The sequence below is a fragment of the Hyla sarda genome, chromosome 1 (genome assembly GCF_029499605.1).
Source record: "Hyla sarda isolate aHylSar1 chromosome 1, aHylSar1.hap1, whole genome shotgun sequence".
In the NCBI taxonomy this organism is placed as follows: Eukaryota; Metazoa; Chordata; class Amphibia; order Anura; family Hylidae; genus Hyla; species Hyla sarda.
The window spans coordinates 285,513,870-285,526,827 of NC_079189.1; the positions used below are offsets into that span (position 1 = coordinate 285,513,870).

At 38.9% G+C, this 12,958-nt stretch overlaps 1 protein-coding gene across 1 annotated transcript in view; it reads left to right on the plus strand.

Annotated features, from left to right (window-relative positions):
• SSBP4 (single stranded DNA binding protein 4) overlaps nt 1-12,958 on the plus strand; it is a 455,748-nt gene that overhangs the window by 155,409 nt on the left and 287,381 nt on the right. The window contains exon 3 of the mRNA XM_056574391.1: nt 8,884-8,945. Coding sequence (XP_056430366.1) covers nt 8,884-8,945 — 62 coding nt within the window. The remainder of the gene's footprint in view (nt 1-8,883; nt 8,946-12,958) is intronic.

The following is a 12,958-nucleotide window of genomic DNA, read 5'->3' on the forward strand; positions in this document are numbered from 1 at the left end:
AGGATATCTCTTTGTTTGCTCCTTCAGTGCATGGGCTGTTCAGTAGTCACAATCTATGGTTACATATTCTTAATGGTATCATAATAAATAGTCCAACCACATAGGAATTAGTAAGGCTGCTACCAATAGCTCTTGTTATAGAGCACAGCTAAGAGCTGACACCTGACCGTTTCCAGAAAGGCTGGTCTTCCCTACAGCTAACCTTCTTCCTGCAGGGTTTTGCTGAATGATGAAGGTCAATTCATTGCAAACTGCAGAACTTTATGAGACAAACAAGTAGTGCTAAGACCTCCTGGACCTTTGGAAAGTACATGTTTATCGTCTTTCTGAGCAATAAAACCACTTCATTTAGGTTGGCAAGAACAAGAACCAGCAGCTGCTAACTTAAAGGAGAGCGTGCTCTATATTTTTTAGCTCAGAATTTGGGCAGGTGTTAACATTTTTAAAGGCAATGAACACCAATTGATAAAAATGTGGAAATACACTGCTAAAATCTAGAAGCCTTAAAGGGGTATTCCAGTGAAAAAAAAAATTTTTTTCATATCAACTGGCTCCAGAAAGTTGAACAGATTTGTTAATTACTTCTATTAAAAAATCTTAATCCTACCAGTACTTATCAGCTGCTGAAGTTGAGTTGTTCTTTTCTGTCTGACAACAGTGCTCTCTGCTGACACCTCTATCTGTCTCATGAACTGTCCAGAGTAGCAGCAAATCCCCATAGCAAACCTCTCCCGCTCTGGGCAGTTCATGAGACAGAGAGAGGTGTTAGCAGAGAGCACTGTTGTCAGACGGAAAAGAACAACTCAATTTCAGAAGCTGAAAAGTACTTGTAGAATTAAGACTTTTTAATAGAAGTAATGTACAAATCTGCTACACTTTCTGGAGCCAGTTGATATGAAAAAAAAAATGTTTTTTTTCATGGAATACCCCTATAACCCCTTAAGGACACAGGGCATACAGGTACACCCCGAAGTCCTGGTACTTAAGGACACGGGGTGTACCGGTAATCTGGCGGTGAACGGAATGGTATGCCTGCTGAAATCATTCAGCAAGCACCCCGTGCAAACCCCTGGGGGAGTCATGAGACCCCCCCATGACCCCTCATCAATTCAGAATGGCGATTTGTGGCGATTCTGGGTCTAAAAGGGTAATAGATGCCATCCTGCTCTGGGCAGTTCCTAAGACAGAGAAAGGTGTTAGCAGAGAGCACTGGTGCCACCTCACGACTGTCCTGATTTGTCAACCGTTACGACCAACAAATCAGGACTCCTGCTGTGGAGGTGTCCCTAATGGCATCTGCTCCACTCCGCCCCTATTCCGGAGGACGAGAGTGGGTGCCAGGAGTTTGTACCTGGAGTGGGGGCCCCCGATCCGTGGCATTGGTGGCGGGATCGGGGGTCCCAGTAGTGGAGTCGGCAGTGGCAGGCAGGATGCCAGAGCACAGCAGGAGGTAAGGCTGTGCCTCCTGCTGTTGCTTAGCAACAACTCCCTGCATGCACAAAAGGGCATGCTGGGAGTTGTTGTTATGCAATAGCAGAAGGCACAACTACAACTCCCAGCATGCCCTTTGGTAGTTTGTGCATGCTGGGGGTTGTAGTTATGCAACACCTGGAGGCAAATTTTTCTATGAAAAAGTGTGCCTCCAGCGGTTGCATTACTACAACCCCCAGTAAGCACGGACAGCCAAAGGGCATGCTGGGAGTTGTAGTAGTGCGCCTCCAGCTGCTGCATTACTACACACCTGTGGGGTGTAAAGGCTCACTGTACCCCTTGTTACGTTCCTTGAGGGGTGTTGTTTCCCAAAACATGTGCCCTGTGGTTTTTTTTTTTGTTTGCCATTCCGGCACCAAAGGGACTTCCTAATTGCAACATTCCCCCCCCCCCCCCCCCCCAAAAAAAAACAAAAAACATTTCAGCAAAATTCACTCTTCAAAAGCCAAATGTGTCTCTTTCTCTTCTGAGCCTTGTAGTGCGCACGAAGAGCACTTTACATCCACATATGAGGTATCTCCTTACTCGAGAGAAATTGGGTTACACATTTTGGGGGATTTTTCTCCTTTTACCCCTTGAAAAAATTCAAAAACTGGGTCTACAAGAACGTGCGATTGTAAAAAAGTGAACATTTAGAATTTTCGCCTTCACTTTGCTGCTATTCCTGTGAAACACTTAAAGGATTAACAAACTTTCTGAATGTCATTTTGGATACTTTGAGGGGTGCAGTTTTTATAATGGGGTCATTTATGGGGTATTTCTAATATGAAGACCCTTCAAATCCACTTCAAACTGAACCGGTAATTGAAAAATTCCGATTTAGAAAATTTTGTGAAAAATTGGAAAATTGCTGCTGAACTTTGAAGCCCTCTGATATCTTCCAAGAGTAAAAACATGTAAATTTTATGATGCAAACACAAAATAGACATATTGTATAAGTGAATCAATATATAATTTATTTGGAATGTCTATTTTCCTTACAAGCAGAGAGCTTCAAAGTTTTCAAATCTTTCATGAAATTTTATAATTTTTCACCAAGAAATGATGCAAGTATCGACGAAAATTTACCACTATGCTAAGTGGAATATGTCACGAAAAAACAATCTGATATCAAATTCATAAGTACAAGCATCCCAGAGTTATTAATGCTTAAAGTGACAGTGGTCAGATGTGGAAAGAATGCTCCCGTCCTTAAAGCAGTACTCCGTTGCTCAGAGTTTGGAACAAAATGTTATGAATGCTTAGAGCCGGCGCCGGGAGCTTGTGACGTCATAGCCCCGCTCCCTCATGATGTCACGCCCCGCCCTCTCAATGCAAACCCCCCTCCTCCCATAGACTTGCATTGAAGGGGCAGGGCGTGATGACATGAGGGGCTATGACACCACAAGCTCTCATTTTCTTTATCATCGTAAACAACTTTTTTTTAAACTTCTTTTTTTCCTTCGACATAGCTATATGATGACTTGCCTTTTTAGTGGCATGAGTTGTAGAGCCCCATTATCAGGTACATACTGATATATACATATTGATTAATTTTCAATAACCGTTCATGGGGAATATAGCTACTCTGCCTTTGTTTTAGCGTTTTAAACTATATGTTATTCTTCACGCCAATACAATTATGGCAATGCTAAATTTATATATTTTTATATAAGTTTTTCTGCAGTACCTTTACACACAAAATGTAAATAAATAAATGAATTAAAACAAAATAGCAATCTATGACTGTTTTGCTGACAATGCTGTTTTCTGGAGAGTTCTGCATCAATGAAAAAGGGAATGGGACCAACTAGGATTGGACCCCCTCTCTTCAAGGGCTCCATAGCAGGTGTAAAGTCTGCCACTCTGATACATATGCCCCTAAGGGTATGTTCACATGGCAGAATTTCCACGTGGAATTCCACATGAAAAATTGTGCTGTAAATTTTGCAGAAATGAATTGCCCATTCAGCAGAGGAAATTCTGCATTGTGCAAAAATATAAGTCTTGTCTTATAATGTATGCAGAATTCGAGCAGAATTGACACAGAATTTGCATGTTAGGAACAATATGTGCCCACCTTTATAAGGCTATGTACATTTTCTTGCTGAATTTTGAATTGACATTCTGCACGGAGATTTCGCTGCAGCAGAGTCCTGTTGAATTCAACAGTATTCTCCTGCTCAGTGGACACATTGGAATTTCCATGCCAGATTTTTCTGGCGTGAAAATTCCCAATTTTTGGGGAATTTTTTTTACCCTAATAAAAGTTTGAAACACCCCTCCCCCCCATTTTCACATTTTTTAAATAAAAATAAACATAATCATATGTACCGCTGCTTGCATATTTGTCCAAACTATTAAAATATAAGCTTAGTTGAACTGCGCGGTCGATGGCGTACAAGTAGAAAAACACCAAAGTCCAAAACTGCGCATTGTTGGTCACTTTATATATCATAAAAAAATTATTAAAACGCGATTAAAATTCCCCATGAAAACAAAAATAGTACCAATAAAAAGATTACGGCACAAAAAATTTGACCTCATATAGCCCCGTATGCGGAAAAATTTAAAAAGTTATGGGGGTCAAAAGTTGACCCCTATAACTTTTTTTGCCGTACATTTAGTGGTGAAATATTTGATATCATTACAAAGTACAATTGGTGACGCAAAAAACAAGCCCTGATATGGATCTGTAGGTGCAAAATATAAAGTGTTATGATCGTTAGAACAGGAGGAGGAATAAAATGAAAGTGAAAGGCCAAAATAAGCTTGGTCTTTAAGGGGTTAAAGGGGTACTCCTCTGGAAAAAAAAATTACATTTTTTTTAAATCAACTGGTGCCAGAAAGTTAAACAGATTTGTAAATTACTTCTATTTAAAAATCATAATCCTTCTAGTACTTATCAGCTGCTGTATGCTCCACAGGAATTTCTTTGCTTTTTGAATTTCCTTTCTGTCTGACCACAGTGCTCTCTGCTGACACCTCTGTCCATGTCAGGAACTGTCCAGAGCAGGATAGGTTTGCTATGGGAATTTGCTCCTACTCTGGACAGTTCCTAGAAATGATCTTATCCAATTATACATGTTGTCCTAGCACTTTGGACCTCTATATGTAGATAGCAAAAGTGCTGGTGCCAGTTCTCAATGCTCCCATAAGTCATTCTGTTCTATAGTAAGTCACACCATCAGAAGTCCACCCACACCTGTAATGGTGCATGTTGCTCAGCAGAAATTAAAAGAAAACAATGGTTATTACAAAACAATAATTTATCTAATAAATTGCTGATGGTTGAAAGACCCCTCAAACCATTCAGTAGAATGTGTGAAAATTTGAAACAAGTTTGAAACAAAATCCGCTCATGAGAACGAGCCATTGATGTCAATGGTCACATGAGACTCCTAAAAATACAGATGTAAAATATCCTGGAATTTGGAAGCATGAGTGGAACACATAGCACTTTTAAATATCTTAAAGGGGTTCTCCACTGAAAAAAAACATGTTTTAAGTTTTGTAAATTCTGTTAAAAAAATCTTAGTCCTTCCAGTACTTTTCAGCTGCTGTATGCTCCACAGGAAGTTGAGTTGTTCTTTTCAGTCTGACCACAGTGCTCTCTGCTGACACCTCTGTCCATGTCCAGAGCAGGAAAGGTTTGCTATGGGGATTTGCTCCTGCTCTGGACAGTTCCTGACATGGACAGAGGTGTCAGCAGAGAGCACTGTGGTCAAACAGAAAAGAACAACTCAACTTCCTCTGGAGCATACAGTGCTGATAAGTACTGGAAGGATTAAGATTTTTTAATAGAAATAATTTACAAATCTGTTTTACTTACTGGCACCAGTTGATTTAAAAAAAATTCAACTGGAGTACCCCTTTAAAATATTTAAAAGTGCTATGTGTTCCACTCATGCTTCCAAATTCCAGGATATTTTACATCTGTATTTTTAGGAGTCTCATGTGACCATTGACATCAATGGCTCGTTCTCATGAGCGGATTTTGTTTCAAGCTTGTTTCAAATTTTCCCACATTCTACTGAATGGTTTGAGGGGTGTGGCTTTTAAAATGTGGTGGTGATCTATTAGCGTTTTTAATGATGGAACGCTCACTTTCTTGGCAATTTGTAAAATTTCTATTACAATTTTAAGCCTTAAAACACATAAAATAAAATAAAATGTCATATAAAAGCTTATATGAATTAATTTGTGTAGCATCATTATCCATTTAACAGCAGGAGATTTTTTTAAATTTTAAAAACTAGATCTAAATATATCCCCACAAGAAAGCACAGTGGGGGTCATTTATGAAGCCAGTATAGATGTCAAAAAGGTAGAATTTTTTTTAACGTTACATTGCCCTGGATGGAAGTTAGTGTAAAGTAGGCATAAAGGGTTGTGGCCTCCTGCACATGGCATATTTCCTGCATTGTATACTCCAGTACTAATGTAAAATGTATCTGCATATATTTTTAAAAGCGAGGTGCAAGGGCAGCCACTGAAGTGCCTGATTTTAGAGGTGTGCACCTCTTAATAAATCGAGCGAATCAGAAGCCAGAGGATTTTTACTTAAGACCGGCGTGGGAAATGCCAGACTAAGTAAATTCTCACAATCACATCAGCTCTCCAATGTCTGGGTTCGATGTTTATGGCATTTTTCTCATAGGCTTCTCTTAAAACATATATACTAAATATAATAAAATACAAAAATGCCACCAAAAATGTATGTAAAAAACACTTAAAATTCTTGGCAATTTTTTACAATCGTTTAAACGCACTGCAAGGAATGGAGAAGGAGGCCTTACTATGGGTTTCCCAGCCTGACCCCTGATATAATTTTTCAGTCTATTGTGAGGTTGTATACAGCTGGAGAACATTACTGGGTTTCACTATGGTAGCGGCTCCAGTTAGTTAAAAAAAAAGGAATTTGCTGGCATATAAATAGAATATATTATTTTAACGCCATGACACCCTTACTCTGTTGTGATGTGAAGCACTCTGCTCTACCTGTAATATTTAAGTGCCATATGTGGCAGAAGGGTCTAATTCCCACTTTGTATGAGGGAAGTAATAGGTGTGAAACCCAGCAGAGCTGCCATTCCAAGCTAACATTACCTGCTCATAACACTTGTACTCGCAGCAGGGATCTGTGCAGATCAGCAGCCATAGGACAACTGCATTACTTTCCTTATTACCTGCTTTTAGCTAACATAAAGATTCCATTATCCTTGTAATGCAAGTACAAAGAAAGAGCTGAAGAAAGGAGCAGACTTGTACTTCTTCACAGATTTTTTTCTTTACTTGATTCTATATTCTGTAAATAGACAGAAATGCTTTATCACAAGTTTACTTTGTTATTCAAGCATTTCTATGACATTTTTTGCAAGCATTTATGGTGGCGTTTTTTTTATTATTATCATCTAATATACCTTGTTTAAATCCCGAAGCAAAGACCCTTTGGGAGTCTGCTCGCCCCAAGAAGTTGTAGCTGTATTTTTACACTGTTTTTCTTCAGTGAAAATTTAAATTTTTTGAAAAAAAAGTATGCACTATAATGCCCTATTTTGATGCACATTTTCCTTATTGACTTTAGTGGAGGAGAAGTGTGAAATTAAAAACCACATATAGCAGCCTCAATTATGCTTTTTTAAATGGTTCATTTTTTTTTAATTTTTTTATTTTTTTTTAAATCCACAGAAAGAGTTAAGGAAACATTTATTGAAACTATTTCTTTAACAATAATTTAGGTGGCATGGCTTTTGCCACAATTTATGAGTCTCCGAGAGCCCTCGTCATGGTGCACAGTTATTTGTCCATTTCACAGGGCAAATCTACGTCCAGCAATGCATACACAGTTACTTCCTCCCTTCATTGTCTGGCCAAGTACAGCACTGTACCTAGTTCTTATTGCTATGTCACGACATAGTGCTGGTGCTGAAAGTGTACTTGAATGGGCAGGCTTCACTGTGCTAAGGGATGATTTATAGTACACTTCTATAGATGGCATGTAGAGGGAGAAGGTGTTACAATTGTACTGGATTTTTATGTGAACAGAAATTAAGAAAACCATCTGCAGAACAGCAAGGAATGGATTACATTGAGCACTAAACAACTGCTGTTGCTGAAATAAGAGTGAAACCTGGATCTACCTTTAAGGCACAGCTCTGATCCTACTTGAGGAGGCAGACAGGCTCACCAATTGCAGATAAACACCCCAGACTCTCTTCCCCTCTTCTGCACATAGCAATAGCTGAGTCCTGCCCCCATTCCCTGTGTCGTGTCTAGAGGTCTCTGTTACTAGAGATAGAATTCCAGCATTTTGCACAGAAGAAAGACACCTAATGATGAAAACTTCTCTTCTTGTTTTTGGTAAATGAAATTATTTCAAATTTGTTGTGAATCACATAAGCTATAACTCGGAGGAAAGTTGTTTGAAATGAAACTGACCATTTACTTTTAATATACATGTAACTGATCACTTTTAATCATTTATCTCTGTCAGAAGAGATGGTGGATGACCATTTCAGCACTGGAATATGTAACAGTAGTACAACACAGCAGCCATTGAAATAAGCAGGTGACATGTAAGTGGGTGGCTTAATTGGGACATCCAGTCTTTCCCTGCACACCGGGTCATTCTTTATTTATGTAGTGTGGAATTGTGGCAATTACCAATGTACCTTGCACATTCAAGATAGAATTCCTTCTTTTGCTTATAAATTCTTATATGATGCAATGCATAAACACTTAAATCTGTCAGCTGCAATTGATGTTGCAAACTGCTGAGACTGTTAGATAGCTGTTAGAGCAAGGAGACACATGGTACCTTTCATAGATCTGTTTGTGCCTCCATACATAGAAATATGCTTTTTTTTTTTTTTTTTTTTTTTTTGTGATAAAGAATTCCAGCCCTCAGCACTTCAGGGGATTGGGGACACCTATTTGACTCTTTGTCACAAAAAATAAATGCATATTTCTATGTATGGAGGCACACACATCTATAATTGACAGTTAGCTAGAAACCAAGCCCTGTTTTCAAGTATCCTCCCTGCACTGTACATACAAATAGTGTACAGGTGTGAGATTTGGAAACAGTGCTTGGCTTCCAGTTGAATGTCAATTGAATAGGTACATGAGTGGGGGTGAGGAAATTTTTCAGACCTCAGCACTTCAGGGGCTAGGAAATGCCTATTGACTCTTTGACCAGACATATGAAGGGAACCACATGACTCCTTGTCCTAACAGCTATATAACAAAGTCATCAGTTTGGAATGGGAATTGCAGCTTACAGATTCCCTTTAATGTTATTCTTTGGTACCGTGTTCCAACTTCTACTGTGCGTTTTGCCAAACAATTGGGAATAATTTGGAAACATTTTATGGTTGCTTGATTAACATAGTGTTTCTTTTTATTTTATAGATACGATGGGAAAAAAATATCACATTAGGAGAACCGCCTGGGTTTTTACACTCCTGGTGGTGGTAAGTGTAATTTTACTATATTCTTGCACTTTGTATGCTTGGTTCCCTTTTGTTTTAGTAATGAAAAGAAGGTGTAGCTGCAATAGTTGTGTAAAGTGTGTGCGCTTCCTTATTTAAGATTATATTTTTTTCAAAAAATAAAAGACGCCATTGTTTTATCTGGTTACTAAATTTGTATTTATTAGTCAGGAAAGAATATAACCATGTGACAAGAACGTATACACATGTGAAGTGAAGGTGAAAAACATTGCAACTGCAATGACGTAAAGAATTTCTTATGAAGAATGAGATTTTATGTTTGCCTTACACGCAGTAGTATTAAAGGTCGAGCAGTATACAGTTTCTGCAGTAAATATGGCAAAATAGAGAATCATGGGTATCAGTCAATAAACTGCAATTTGTGCTGGTGAAACATTTTGCCCCAGTGATCTCTACTGTGTTGCTTCTTTTTTTTTTTTTCACCAACCAGTTGAATTTGTATCCAAATAAAAAGAATGTACTAACATAGCAGCAACTGTATTGGATCTTAGTTCTTAAAGATCGTAACTGTATTCTCTACTGGCTCAAGATACTATTTTTATTTCTTGTATTTGTGGCATAAGAAGAATTGATATAGTCAATTTTTACATTTCTTTAAAAAAAAGTACAATAAAGTCACAGAACAGTGCAGAAATCTAGGTTCCCACTACATTGTACTTTATATACAAGATCTGTGATTTTACCCCTTAAGGACACGTGCCATAAATGTAAGGCGCTGCAGCGAGTACCTTCACGCACAGCACCGTACACTTACTGCGCGGCTATGAACTGAGCGCAGGAACAACACTCGCTACAAAGCATGTGAGCCCACCAATAATGGCAGACATCAACAAGTCCCTCCCTCAATAAAAATAATAATAAAAAAAAAATATTTCCCTCTTTTCTGACTTTACAAAAAAAAGTGTTAAATAAAAATAAAATAAATTGACATATTTGGTATGTGTGAAAATGTCTGAATTATTAAATTATAATGTTAATGATCTTGTACAGTGAACGGCGTAAATGTAAAAAAATACCAATGTCCAAAATTGCTGATCTCACGTCACATCACATCTAAGAAAAAAAAAGAATAAAAAGTAATAAAAACGTCACATATATGCAAAAGTGGTACAGGTAAAAACTACAGATCACGGCACAAAGCAAATACATAGATAGACATGAGATATACAGACAGATATTTAGCAGAGATAAATAAATAGCATAAACAGATAGATATATAAATAGATAGATATGTATATATAATAAATGAGAAAAAGAGAGAAAAGACACACATGCCCCTAGTGCGGTGCTGTGAGAAATATTTGGCAAAGGTAAAGTATTACGCTTACCAGAATGTGTTGCGCTGTGCACACAACACCATATGAAGCATAAGAAGGACTCTGCATGCAGCCTGGATCCTCCAGTCAGGGCCTCGCTCACTGGTTCGTAGTAGCAGCAAAAGTGGCAAATGTAAAACTGGATCCTTGTCAGGCACAGTGCAGTAGAAGAAAGATCCGTAATGCAGGGATTCACTTCATAAGGGTTTCTTGCTCGTAAAGGGCACTTCATCAGGCCCTTGACTGTGTGCAGCACCTAATAGGTTCCTTCAGGGAACTAGTAGCAGTCATCTCTGCTTCCAGAGATTCATATCAGGAGTGGACATACACGCTGTGTATAGAGGAGGCTCGGGAGCTCGGCAGGCCAGCTCCCCACCTCTGTTGCGCATAGAAGAGCTGTAGCAATATAGCAAACAGGAGGCCATAACTCTTCACCTACTCGACCGATTTATGTAAGAAATAGTTTTGCTCCTGTTAGCCCGCACTATAACCCCGTGTGTTGGGCTTAGTGCGGGTGAATAGTCTGTCATTTCCCCTTTAATGAACAGTTTTCCCCCCTTCCCCCTCCAGTGGACACACTTGTTGATTTGCCTTTGTTGAAATTCATTACTTAGATCTATGAGCAGCGTAGGGTACCTAATATCACATGGCGTAATAGTTTTTTTGTAACATGTCCTAGCGATCACTATTCTTGGCTGAGAAGCTGACTGCTAAACACACAGGGGGATTGCTGAAGATTTGTTATTCTCCTGCTGTGCTAAAGAACAGCCGTGCTGCCTCAGTCAAACTTTCCAGCACATTCCTTTGTATAGCAGGTCCACTGAGGTGAAAACATGTAGAGTTTTAGGCGGGTTATGTTGTACAAGATAAAGAGCACACGGCTTTGCAGAATGTTTTACATGATGTTACTTGAGTAACCTGACAACCTGCAGTACTATCTCATTTGCTACAATTTGCTGTTACTCCATTCTCTGACCTTCTACCTTGTCACTGGAGGTCACATATGTACATCTACAGCCATGGCCGTAAATGTTGGCATCCCTTACATTTTTCTAGAAAATGAAGTATTTCTCACAGAAAAGGATTGCAGTAACACATGTTTTGCTATACACATGTTTATTCCCTTTGTATGTATTGGAACTAAACCAAAAGAGGGAGGAAAAAAAAGCTAATTGGGCATAATGTCACACCAAACTCCAAAAATGGGCTGGACAAAATTATTGGCACCCTTTCAAAATTGTGGATAAATAAGATTGTTTCAAGCATGTGATGCTTCTTTAAACTCCCCTGGGGAAAGTAACAAGTGTGGGCAATATAAAAATCCCATTTGAAAGCAGATAAAAAGGAGAGAAGTTCACTTAGTCTTTGCATTTTGTGTCTGTGTGTGCCACATGGACAATAGAAAGAGGAGTAGTGAACTGTCTGAGGACTTGAGAACCAAAATTGTTGAAAAATGTCAACAATCTCAAGGTTACAGGTCCATCTCCAGAGATCTAGATTTGCCTTTCTCCACAGTGCGCAAGATTATCAAGAAGTTTGCAACACATGGCACTTTAGCTAATCTCCCTGGGTGTGGATGGAAGAGAAAAATTTATGAAATTTGTCAATGCAGGATAGTCTGGATGGTGGATAAGCAGCCTCTAACAAGTTCCAAAGATATTCAAGCTGTCCTGCAGGCTCAGGGAGAATCAGTGTCAGCATAAATTATTCATTGACATTTAAATGAAATGAAATGCTATGGCAGGAGACCCAGGAGGACCCCACTGCTGACACAGTGACATAAAAAAAGCAAGACTACATTTTACTAAAATGAACTTGAGTAAGCAAAAATCCTTCAGGAAAAATGTCTTGTGTACAGATGAGACCAAGATAGAGCTTTTTGGTAAAGCACATCATTCTACTGTTTACTGAAAACAGAAAAGAACACAGTACCTACAGTGAAATATGATGGAGGTTCAATGATGTTTTGGGGTTGTTTTGCTGCCTCTGGCACTGAGTGCCTTGAATGTGTGCCAGGCATCATGAAATCCGAGGATTACCAACGGATTTTGGGTCGCACTCTACAGCCCAGTGTCAGAAAGCTGGGTCTTCCAGCAGGACAATGACCCCAAACATACATCAAAAAGCTCCCAGAAATGGATGGCAACAAAGCGCTGGAGATTTCTGAAGTGGCCAGCAATGAGTCCAGATCTAAATCCCATTGAACACCTGTGGAGAGATCTTAAAATTGCTGTTGGGAAAAGGCGCCCTTCCAATAAGAGACCTGGAGCAGTTTGCAATGGAAGAGTGGTCCAACATTCCGGCTGAGAGGTGTAAGAAGCTTATTGATGGTTATAGGAAGCAACTGATTTCAGTTATTTTTTTCCAAAGGGTGTGCAACCAAATATTAAGTTAAGGGTGCCAATAATTTTGTCCAGACCATTTTTGGAGTTTGGTGTGACATTATGTCCAATTTGCTTATTTTCTCTCCCTTTTTTGGTTTATTTCCAATACACACAAAGGGAATAAATATGTGTATAGCAAAACATGTGTTACTGCAATCCTTTTCTGTGAGAAATACTTCAGTTTCATTAAAAAATTCAGGGGTGCCAACGTTTACAGCCATGACTGTATAATAATACATCTTTATAATATAAAACTCACATTTCTCCTTGATAT